This window comes from Alnus glutinosa, chromosome 7 (assembly GCF_958979055.1).
Source record: "Alnus glutinosa chromosome 7, dhAlnGlut1.1, whole genome shotgun sequence".
NCBI lineage: Eukaryota > Viridiplantae > Streptophyta > Magnoliopsida > Fagales > Betulaceae > Alnus > Alnus glutinosa.
In genome coordinates this window covers 10329165-10341673 of record NC_084892.1, presented here as the reverse complement: position 1 = coordinate 10341673, position 12509 = coordinate 10329165, and the positions used below count along the sequence as shown (strand labels likewise).

General features: G+C 41.1%; 1 protein-coding gene across 4 annotated transcripts in view; it reads right to left on the bottom strand.

Annotated features, from left to right (window-relative positions):
• Positions 1-12509, bottom strand: part of LOC133872861 (kinesin-like protein KIN-7O) — a 61933-nt gene that overhangs the window by 41611 nt on the left and 7813 nt on the right. For all 4 annotated transcript variants that reach the window (XM_062310489.1, XM_062310486.1, XM_062310487.1 and 1 more), the window contains exon 14: positions 6697-6753. In XM_062310489.1, coding sequence (XP_062166473.1) covers positions 6697-6753 — 57 coding nt within the window. The remainder of the gene's footprint in view (positions 1-6696; positions 6754-12509) is intronic.

The window sequence follows — 12509 nt, the reverse complement described above, 5'->3', positions numbered from 1 at the left end:
ACTCCCCGTCATCTACATTTGACTGCTGTCCGAAGGATCATACGCTATGTTCACGGTACTTCTGCTTGTGGCTTATTCTTCCCTGCCAGCAATTCTACTCGTCTTGCTGCTTATAGTGATGCTGATTGGGCTGGGTGTGCAGATACACGTCGCTCCATCACTGGCTGGTGTGTGTTCTTAGGTGATGCCTTGATCTCCTGGAAAAGTAAGAAGCAAGACAGAGTCTCTAAGTCATCTACGGAATCTGAATACCGTGCTATGTCCCTTGCTTGTTCAAAAATTATTTGGCTTCGTGGTTTGCTTGCTGAGTTAGATTTTTCTTTGATCGACCCTACACCTCTACATGCCGATAATACCAGTGCTATTCAGATCACGGCCAATCCTATCTATCATGAGCGCACCAAGCATATCGAAGTGGATTGTCACTCTATCCGGGAAGCCTTTGAAGCTAGGATTATCACTCTTCCTCATATTTCTACTGATCTACAAATTGTGGATATTTTTACCAAGGCTCTCACTCGTCCTCGACATTGCTTCCTAAGTCGCAAATTGATGCTAGTTGATCACCCTGCATCAATTTGAGGGGGGCTATCAATGGACAGCACAACTGTCCATAATTGTTTCCTTATTGCCCACAATTGTTTCCTTATTTCTCCATCTCTTATTTTGTATAGCTAGCATATATATATTTGACAGAATATAGTTTACATGTATAGGGCTAGAATCATGCGGTACCTTATTTGCTTTCCATGTATAGCATCCTTGTAAAGTCTATATAATATACAGAACTCAAGGCTAAAGGCAGAATTTCAGATAATATTTTGTCAGTGAGTACCCAAACCAGCGAAACACCAGAACCACCAAGGGGAGACTGCACCGACACCACAGGACCACACAAACTAGTCCGATAGACTCAGACCAGACCTAACGAGGAGAAAAAAAAAGCACGGGTACACCACAGACCTGACCGAAATCCACCAGCATCACGTCCGAAACCGAGAAGAAGAAGAAAAATGCAGGGAAAGGAAAACTTAGCAATTGGGCTCTGATACCATGACAAAATATTATTTGAATGGCTGAATAATCTAGCCTTGAGTTCTGTGTATTATATAGACTTTACAAGGATGCTATACATGGAAAGGAAATATGGTCCTGCATGATTCTAGCCCTATACCTGTAAACTATAATCTGTCAAATATATACGCTAACTATACAAAATAATAAATGGAGAAATAAGGAAACAATCGTGGGCTAAAAATAAGGAAACACGAAACAATTATGGACAGCTGTGTGCTGTCCATTGACACTCTGGGTCAAGGCCTTGCGGTCGACTGCTACGCTCTGGAGAGTTCCTCTCCCAGTCCTCTGGGTAAGGACCTTCTTGCGTGTTCCAAGAAGAGGGATGCAGTCGATGCTGCTGAGGTTGCAGGTGATGTTGCAGTGCAGGAGTTGGGGATATTCAGGAAGCTTTTTGATATTTTTGAAAAGTGGCTTCTTTGGGCTTGTGCGCATAGGTCTCATTTGGGCTGGGTTTCCTCTGATGGGCTGAAGCATAGCATGGGCAGGACTAAGTGTTGCCTTGGGTTGGGCAGTATGCGTTTTAGGCCTAGGTCAAGAAGGGTGGGTTGTAGGTCTTTTTCTAAAAAGACCAGGAAGTCGGGTCTTAGAAGAGTGGATTACTTTAAGAAGGCTAAAAAGTGTGGGTTAGCTCCGGTTCATGGATCTAACGCGGGTATGAGTTATGTTCCTTCGAGCTTGGGTGCCCCAGTGCCGGAAGTTGTGGGTTTTTCTTCAGCCTCTCTTCCAGAGTCAAAAGAGCTTTCCTCTCCCTTTCCTCCGGTTTCTTCTGCCATGGAGATTCTCGGGAAAAAGTCCTCTACTCCGTACAGTTTTGAAGCTCCTAACGTGTCGTCGTCGGCCGTTACTTCTGGTTCCGAGGGCGTTGGTGTCTCTGCTTTGGTGAGGTCAGCTCTGGGTGGGGATCCTCTTTTGTCGCCTTCGTCTGAGATGGCTCCTTCTCCGGCTCTCTTTGTTCCAGCTCTCAGCGTTTGCTCTTCAGGCGCAGATGCTCTAGGTGAAAGGCTGCGTTACTCCCTCCCTGTGATGTCGGAGTCTGGCGCGCCTATTTACCCGTCAGAATCCAAGTCGATGCTTTCATACTCTCAGAAGAATAAGGTTGGCAAATTGGATAAGCATCTGCTTGCAGAGGCTCTTGAGACTTTCAGTGCTCCTAAGGAGCTTTCCAAGACAGTTTGTGGGGTTGTCTCCAAGCCCTTGTCAACTTGTGCAAAGTCTACGGTTGCTCAAGACGAGGGCTATCAGCCTATCCTTCGGCGTGGCTTCCTTCTCCCAAGCGGCGCGGCTCTTCCTCCGCCAGAAGTGGGAGTGGTTCCACTCTCTTCGGTCCAGTCTATGCTTGGGTGCCCGCCTTTAATGTCTTTCTCAGAGGTGGGCAAATCTTCACGGGAACGTGGTTTTGAAGAGATTGGTGATCCTCCCAAGGCAGCGATTGATCTTAGCTTTTGTGTTAATACTTTAGGGGTCTCCCACGAGGGGAATGTGAAGGGCTTTGTAGACTTCATGACTCTAATTGATGCGGAGCATCGTCTAGAGGCTTCAGTTTCCTCTTCTAAGTTTAAAGGGAGTCGTGAAGTGAAGAATTTAGAGTGCTCGATTAATTATGATGCTAGAGGTTTTGGTTCTAGTAGGGGCAAGGCTAAGCGGCCTAATGTGATGTATTAGTCTCGGGGTTTTGTGGGCTGGTTTTGTAGGGGTTTTCTGGGTTTCCTTATGTTTGGGTTTTTCGGGTGTTTTTCCCCTTCCCCTCTCTTTCCTATTTTGGTGTCCTTTTATATACTTCATGTATGCTTAGGGGCGCCTTTACGCTTTTTATAAAATTCTCTACTTATCAAAAAAAAAAACAATCAAACTAAAAGTCTCACCATAGTCAAGTCTAGCTTGTTGGTGAAAGCCTTTGGCAACCAGCCTTGCCTTGTGGCGTTCAACAGACCCATCAGCTTTTCTTTTAAGTTTGAAAATCCATTTGCAGCCCACTCCATTCTTGGTTGCCATTGGTGGAACAAGAGACCAAGTCTAGTTTTGAAGCAAGGCGTTGAATTCCACTTGCATTGCAGTACGCCACTTAGGGATTGTGATTGTATTTGAGAAGCATGTAAACTCCATAAGGGCTGAGTGAGTTTCGAACAGTAGTGCCCGAGGTACAAGGTACCTGATTGTGCCATCCGTGAGTTGCCTCTGTTGTACAATATTATTATGGGCCATTGTGCGCATAGGATGAATGCGAGCAGGAGGTGCTTCAATGCTGGAATGTGAACTAGTCACACTTGGTTCTGCAGGAGAAGAATGTGACGAAGTAGATGATGGAGTGATATTAGATGCTGCAAAGGGATGTGTAGGCCGAGTAGGAGCAGGAGCTGGAATATGGAGAGGGGGAATAAAAGGAGCAAGTTGAGTAGCAGAGGACTCGGTGGTTGATGATGTAGCAGCAAAGGGAAACTTGTTTTCATGGAACACCACATCCCTTGAGATATACATGCTGCCAGATTCAGTGTGATAGCACTTATATCCTTTGTGATTCGGACTGTAGTAGAGGAAAACACATTCTTTGGAACGGAGAGAGAATTTATGAAAGTTATATGGGCAAAGATTAGGGAATCATGCACACCCAAAGATCTTGAGAAAGGTGTATTCAGGTGTGCGTTTAAAGAGTTTTTGAAATGGAGATTGATTTTTCAGCAGTGGAGTGGGCAGCCTATTGATTAGGTAACAAAAGGTGAGGCACGCCTCATTCCAAAAGGTTTTGGGAAGATGACTTTCAGCTAGAAGGGCCAATGTGGTGTCAATGAGACAGTGTTTTCTTTCCGCGCATCCTTGTTGTTGATGCGTGTGAGGACATGAAATGCAATGGATGATGCCAATAGATTGAAAATAGGTATCGAGGTTGCGATATTCGCCACCCCAATCTGTTTGAACACTTTTAATCTTGGAGTTTAGCAAACATTCGACCATAGCTTGAAATTTTAGAAAAATAGGAACCCGAAAGCATCTTGACCTCTGATGTAGCCAAGAATATGCGTTCTCCAAGCCATGAAATTTCCTTTGGAGAGCTTTATATTCAGGTTGTGATTCATGTTAGGGACGGAGAAGACAACAGACATAAGGTTGTTTGGGTGGGCTATGAAGCCATGGAAACAACTGAAGCTATGGAAGCAACGGAAGAGGTAGATTCAGAGTCAGACATACGGATCAAGACGTTGGTCTATATGCTGCTCTGATACCATAATAGAACACCCAAATACCCAAACACCTTTGCTGTATAATTTCCACCGTGCTCATCTTGGTGAGCATGTATTGATATATATAGCTTTACAATACATTAGGTTAACTACAACTCTATCTCTTTACATTTGAATTCCTATCTTATCTCTCAATCACTGCATGTTGTACCTTATCTTTCTATCACAACATGCGGTTACATTGAAGTGTAGTTCTAGTGACTTATCTTTCTATCACTAGAGTTCCATATAGGATAAGTATCTCTAGGCTCCCTAGACTCACGTATAGGATGTGAGTCTTTAGGTGATAAGTCAGGTGCGTTAATAGCTATCAAGGTACTCCCTATATTGCCCAAAGTACTTTGTATTTGTGCATCAAATGATTTGAAAATCTCCTTGTTGCTTAACAAAGTCTACTTATGCATGGGAAATAACAACAATGATATGATAGGCACCACAAAAAGTTGAAAGATAAGGAATAGTTCTTATTATTTCACAATGATACATCTACACTAACTTATATAAAGAAGCAACACACTAATATGGAAATAAATGAATAAATGTATGGAAAGGAAATCAAATCCTAGAATAAAATCAAATCTAAATCATATCAGCAGCATATCTTCAACACTCCTCATCAAGCTGAGGCAATGATATCTCGCATGATTAGCTTGCACAAGGCCGAATGCAGAACACTACTGGACACTCCGCTAGTTAAAATATCCACAAATTGCTCCCTTGTTTTCACATAGGGTGTACAAATCAACCTTGCACGCAATTTTTTCTTGATAAAATGTCTATCAATTTCAATGTGTTTAGTTCGATCATTCTAAGCAGGATTATGATTGATATTAATCGTGACATTATTGTTGCAGTATAGGCTCATAGGCTCTCTACAGTCATATACAAGTTCTTTCTGTAGATTCTTGAACCATAATAGCACACATATCCCATGGGCCATGGTTCAGAATTCAGCTTCCGCACTATATCTAACAACCACTAACTCTTTCTTACTATGTCACGTAACTAGATTTCCTCCCACAAGAGTGTAGTATCCCGAAGTAGATCTTCGAGCAATGACTGACCCAGCCCAATCCACATTTGTATAACCTTCTACTTTTAGATGATGGGCAAACAACCCTTTCCCTAGTGAAGATTTCACATATCAAAGTATTCTATAAATTGCTTGCATATGAGATTCCCAAGGTGTATGCATAAATTGGCTCACTATACTTATTGCATACGCATTGTCTGGACAAGTGTGTGACAAATATATTAACAAACCAACCAATTGTTGGTTCCTGCCTTTATCCACCAGAGAACTCACATCACTTTCTTCTAACTTTTTATTCTGCTCTACCGGATTGTCAACAACCGAGCATCCTTATTTCTTTGGGGGGATAAAAGGGGGACATGAGTCCTACGTATAGCATTACTCTTAGTCACCATGCCAGTCGTCCAGCCTTTTCATGCACGACTTGTCATTTTTCTTAGCAGTGAACGACATGTTTTTTTCACGAGTGAACATGTTGTGTAGAACTTAATACGACCTGTCATTTTTCATTCAACCCTCAACGACTTGTCATTTTTCTCACTTTCAAAACCACTGTTGCAGTTGTCATCACTAAAACTTCGTTTTTTTTCTCAACAAACACCCAAAAGTAGCCGAATATCCAAGAAAACTCTATCTTGATTGATTTATTCAACCAAAACACCCTACATCACATGTCTCATCCACGGATCTTCACCACTTGCTGGTGCACACTGCTGCTAGAAAACTTCACGGCCACATCAAAACCGTGATTTCTCCAGAAAACAGCACAGATGTCGCCGCCCTCACCCACATAAATCCCCCTTCGTGCAACCTACACCGATCGAGAATGAGAAGTTTCGATCAACAAAGGTTTGCTGGTGACTTTGGTGGCATAAAATGGCACAAAATACTTTAGGCGTTCTAGAAGAATCTTGAACATGGGTCTTCTGAGACATTAGTGCAGACTAAACGTGAGTCTGTTGACACAACCACAAAACCAACAAACAACCCAAAGAAACGAAAACCAACCACACCCACTCTTATACCAAGTTGAAAGATAAGAGTGAATAATTCTTATTGTTTCTCGATGATATAATGATATATCTACAATTGTTTATATAGAGAAGCAACACACATTAATATGGAATTACAATAAATGAGAACATGTATGGAAAGGAAATCAAATTCTAGAATAAAATCAAATCTAAATCACCTCAGCTGCATTTTTGTTGTTATAAAGGAACATGCAGAAATATATACTTTATGTACAGTGTAAAACATCAGATAAATTTATAAAAGAAAAAGGAAAGGAATTTACAGTTTCATGAATGATACATCAGACGAAAGAAGAAAAAAAAAAGTGTTTACCTCCCTAAGAACCTCTCGCGAAAGATTTCCTGGGCACCATGTATCCCGCCTTTTCTCCTGTAGAAGTGAAAAGGAACATTTATCAAGAACCAAAGAGAGAAATTGAAGAAGGGAGGGAAAATTAAAAGGGTGATTCATAATAGCACAAAGGGAGCACAAAATGCAATTGAGCATTGGCTAGAGATGCCTACTGTTATAATACTCTCAACACAAGTAACCAACAAATCAATACTGCAAAAAGAACATTTGGCACCTTTTTATTTAAATTTGGTCATTACTTTGGTTCCATGGAAACAAGTGCTGCTCTTTAGTTCATTTATGAAACGCAAATAGATTATCTATGACCAAATGAAAATAGGATCAAGGCAAGTATTTAAATCTCCCTTAAAGGAAACCTTCAAATATATCTCAGGTAGAAAGATAAATTGTGCAGCGCAGTGATGCTTCAAGCTTCGGATTTAAGAAGAAAAGAGAGATATAGGGTTTAAAGAAGAACAGCTGATCTGGAAAACAGAGAACCTAACCTAGGCTCTGTTATTGGTATTGAAAATTCTTTTACAAGTGTCAAAAACTGATTACATAAGGCAGGTAATCTGTTATTTATACTCTCAAACAGCTAATATAGGCTATGCTACCCTTACATCTTGGTTACTCAAGTAAAATGACAGCACACTCAAAACATTAAAGAAATTGCTCTGCATTATACTTCCCCTCTAAAAAAAAGCTTGTCCTCAAATAGGAACAGTAGCATAAGCATCTTCTTCAGCCGCATAGTAAGGCAATAAGTTATATTTTGTTTGGGGTGGAGTGAGTTATGCCGCGACCAGTGCTGGATTTGTTGAGTAACTGGGGCAATTCGTTGGGTCATGGTCAAGTTAAGCAACTTTGGAAGCAGGTTTCTTTATGTGTCATGCGGGGTCTTTGGCATGAGAGGAATGCTCGGCACTTCGAAAATGTAGAAACGCCGGTGTTGGAGTTGCGTCAAAACGTGCTTAATACTTTATTTGTATGGGTCTTGGCTCATCACAACCCGAGTCGTGTTACCTTTGCAAAGTTTTAAATTTCATGCTCTTCTGTTTCCTCTTTTTAAGGGCACTTTTGTATACTTCCTGTCTACTAAGGTTGCGCCCCTCTACACTTTTTTAATGATATGACATTATTTATCAAAATATATATATATATATATATATATATATATATATATATATATATATAGTGAGGCAAAAAGTGCTTCACATTGAAGACATTAGAAATGTTGAAGTGGGGGTGGAAGCTGCACTTGATAAGCATTATCATTGATTTTGCTCAAGACCTTGCAAGGACCTACTTTTATATCATTCAGGTTCATATAAGATCCAGCAAGTTGTCTTTCTTTGCTCAAAACCACCCACACAAGGCTTCCTTCTTTGAAAAGAAGCTTCTTTGAATGAACATCAGCTGCTAACTTATATTTTGCATTGGATTCTTCAATCTTAGACTTCACTTGAGCATAAACATTCTTCATAAAATCTGCCATCTCTACAGCCTTGTGTTTGTCTTCTTAGAAAGTGACAAAGGAGCCAAATCTAGGACCCTTGAAGGGTTAGAACCATATACCACTTCAGAAGTAGTATTGATAGTCTGATTGAGAGAAGAGTTATGGGCAAACTCAGCCAAGAGAAGAATACTTTCCTAGCTTCTAGGATTCTCCCCAACTAGACATCCTAACAAATTTCCAAGGCTTCAGTTGACTACTTCAGTTTGACCAACAGTTTGAGGATGAAAAAAAGTATTAAAACTCAATTCAGTCCCCACTTTCCTCCATAGAGTTCTCCAAAAGTGAGCAAGGAACTTGGCATCTTTATTGGACACAATAGAAATAGGTACTCCATGTAAGTGGTATGCAACGATTGAAGCATCCATGGACTTCCAACAAGATTGAATCATTCCTCCTTTGGGTAGGTGGAACACCAAGCACAAAATCCGTGCATCCAAGGCCTGTTTGGTACAGGTAGAGGCAGATACACACATGGAAACTTTGCACATGCCTTTCCACATCTCCAGTCATTCCCGGCCAAAAGAAGTCACTTTGGAGCAATTCTAGGGTCTTATCTTTGCCAAAATGACCCAAATTATGCTGTTCAACAAGTAACTTTTCCCTTAAAGAGCATTTAGCAACATACAAGTAACTTTTCATCTTTCAACATGAAATCTGGATAAGCAGCTCGCTGTCTAATTTGTAAGGAATGGAAAATATTGTCGAAATAAGGATCTTCATGGTAAGTAGAAAAAGAAATTGAGAAAAGAAGAGAATTATTCTTATTTCTCATAGCGTTCCACACAGCTACATTGGTTAAATAGAAAAAACCTAGAACCTAATATGGAAAGTATTATAACGTGATCAAATCAACATAAATAAGCATTAGTCACAGTGGATCAAATATTCAGCAAATCTTTAAACTCCCCCTCAAGATGGGGTATAGATGTCTCGCATGCCCAACTTGCATAAGACTGTATGAAGAACACCACTAGATACTCCATTTGTCAAGATATCTGCAAGTTGTTCTCCCATCTTCACATATGGAGTACAGATGATACCTTCTCAGAGTTTTCTTTAATAAAGTGTCAATCAAATTCAACATGCTTGGTTTGGTCATGTTCGACTGGATTATGAACAATATTGGTTGCCGCTTTATTGTCACAATACAATTGCATTGAGTCCTTGGAATCAAACCCAAGTTCTCTCAAGAGTATTTTCAACCATAATGTTTCACACACTCCCTTAGCTATAGCTCTAAGCTTGGTATGGCAGAAAAGTTTTGACAGCATTGTCAAAACTTTATTGTCTGCCAGTCATTTAACTTTGTGGAATATGCACACACAAAAAATATCCAATATCTCCTTAATTTTTTTTTTTTTTTATAAGTAAGAGAAATATCATTAAAAAGCGCAAAGCGCAATCAAATACACAGGACGTATACAAGAAAGGCATCTAAGAGGAAGTAGAAAACAATACAAGGAAATCATTAAAATTAAACATTAAAGGTGCGAGGAACGCAGCCGACCAAGAGTACAAAGAATGAAAGAAAAAGGAGATGAGATCCTCAATGGTTCTTTCTTTGTCCTCAAACTGTCTATCATTGCGTTCCCTCCATAAGCACCACATAAGGCAACAAGGGACCATCTTCCACACGTCAGCACTCCGGGAGCGACCACCCGTCCACCAACAAGCGAATAAATCTACCACCCAAAGAGGCATAACCCAAGACAGACTGAAGCGACTAAAGATGGCGATCCACAGAGTGCGTGCTACCTCACAATGGAGAAGAAGGTGATCCACTGACTCCCCATTCATTTTGCACATGCAGCATCTATCAATCACTATGACCCGCTTCTTCATGAGATTGTCCAAAGTAAGGATCTTCCCATGCGCTGCCGTCCAAGCAAAGAAAGCCACTTCCGAAGGAACCTTGGTCCGCCAGATACTTTTCCAAGGAAAATGAATAACCTCTTTGCAAGCAAGAGCTTTATAAAAAGATCTAACATCAAATTTTCCTTTGTGAGAAGGAGACCACCATAGCTTATCCTCCCCATCATAATTCACTCTGGATGAGTACAACAAAGAGAAAAATGATGCCAAAACATCCACCTCCCAGTCGTGGGCCGCTCGGAAAAAGCTAACATCCCACTGATAAGACCCACTCTCCACAACCAAATGGTCTGCTACAAGAGCATCCTGGTCACGGGCAATGTCATACAAAACTGGGAAAGCTTCCTTAAAAGGCACCTCAGCACACCACACATCATCCCAAAAACGGATCCTAAATCCATTTCCCAACATGAGTCTGGTATGGTTGCAAAACGAACTCCATCCCTTCCTAATATTCTTCCAAAGCCCCACTCCGTGAGACCCAGGGGGATCTAAAGAACACCACCCATCCCAAGTAGATCCATACTTTGCATCCACAACAGATTTCCACCAAGCCTCTCTCTCACGGACATAGCACCACAGCCACTTCCCTTAAAGAAAAGCCTCAAATTCCTGATGCCCAAACCACCACTTGAAATAGGGGAACAAACCTTGGACCAATTAACCAGATGAAATTTAAATTCTTCACCTATGCCACCCCACAAGAAATCTCGATACAACTTCTCTATTCAACTAGCAACACTGGAAGGAATAGGGAGTAGAGATAGAAAGTACGTAGGAAGATTAGAGAGAGTGCTTTTTATCAGGGTTACTCTGCCACCCTTCGACAAATACAACCGCTTCCAGCTAGCCAGCCGTCTCTCGATCTTCCCAACTACCTCATCCCAGCAAGACTTGGCCTTAAAAGGAACCCCCAATGGAAGACCAAGATACTTTAAGGAAGAGAAGAGACTCCACAGCCCAAAATGCCAGCAAGATCATCCATATTATCCACAATACCCATAGGAACCAAAACTGACTTATCCAAATTAATCTTCAAACCTGAAACAGCTTCAAAGGACAGTAATAACATACGAAGATAGAGAAGATGATCAGGACTAGCCCCGCAGAAAACTAATGTATCGTCTGTGAATAAAAGGTGAGAAACATTAATCACTCCATTGCTTCTAGAGCCCACAGCGAAGCCAGAGAGAAAGCCCCTCTGAACAGAAATAGAGAACAGCTTACTAAAAGCCTCCATCACAATGACGAACAAAAGAGGCGACAGAGGATCACCTTGTCTAATACCACGAGAGCTGCTAAAAAAACCAGAAGGGGTGCCATTCACCAAAACCGAGAAACGCACCGATGAAATACAATGCTCTATCCAAGAACACCATCTCTCCCCGAAGCCACATCTTCTCAACATATACAATAAGAAATCCCAGTTAACATGATCATAAGCCTTCTCAATATCCAGTTTACAGAGTAACCCAGGCTCACCTGATTTGATACGGCTATCCAAACACTCATTCGCTATAAGAACAGAATCAAGAATTTGCCTTCCTTTCACAAAAGCATTTTGGGGATTCGAAATAATCTTCACCACCACCCTTTTGAGTCTATTAGCAAGAACTTTCACAATGATCTTGTAGACACCGCTTACAAGACTAATAGGCCGAAAATCTTTAAGATCCATAGCCCCAAACTTCTTCGGAATTAAGGCTAAAAAAGTGGCATTAATGCTTTTGACAAACTTGCTATGAGTGTGGAAGTCCTGGAATACCCCCATGAGATCAGTCTTGATCACCTCCCAACAATCTTGGAAGAACACAAGAGTGAACCCATCAGGACCTGGAGCCTTATCACGATTCAAACATTTAACCACCTCTAAGACCTCCCTCTCCTTAAAAGGAAGTTCTAAGGAAGAGGCTTCACCCGCATCCAAATAGTCAAAAACAAGGTTATCCAATCTAGGCCTCCAACTGAAAGGTTTTGCAAAAAGAGATTTATAAAATAGAGCAACATGATCCCTAATAACCTGCTGATCAGAAGAGATAGAACCATTGACAGAGAGTGACTCAATGGAATTGGATCTCCTATTCGAATTGGCTACTCGATGAAAGAATTTGGTGCATTTATCACCCTCTTTAAGCCAAAGAGCCCTAGACTTCTGTCTCCAGTTAATCTCCTCCTATAAAATAGAATTCTCCAAATCTCTGATGACCCCACTTTTCCTCGCCTTTTCTTCAGGAGTTAAACCCCGTTGTTCCTCCAAACTATCAAGAGCACACAATTCTTCCATATGCATTTTCTTACGGAATTCCACATTACCAAACTCCTGATCGTTCCATCTTTTGAGATCAATCTTCAAGGCCTTAAGCTTTTGAGAAAAGATGAAGCTGGGCGAGCCTTGAAAGCGATA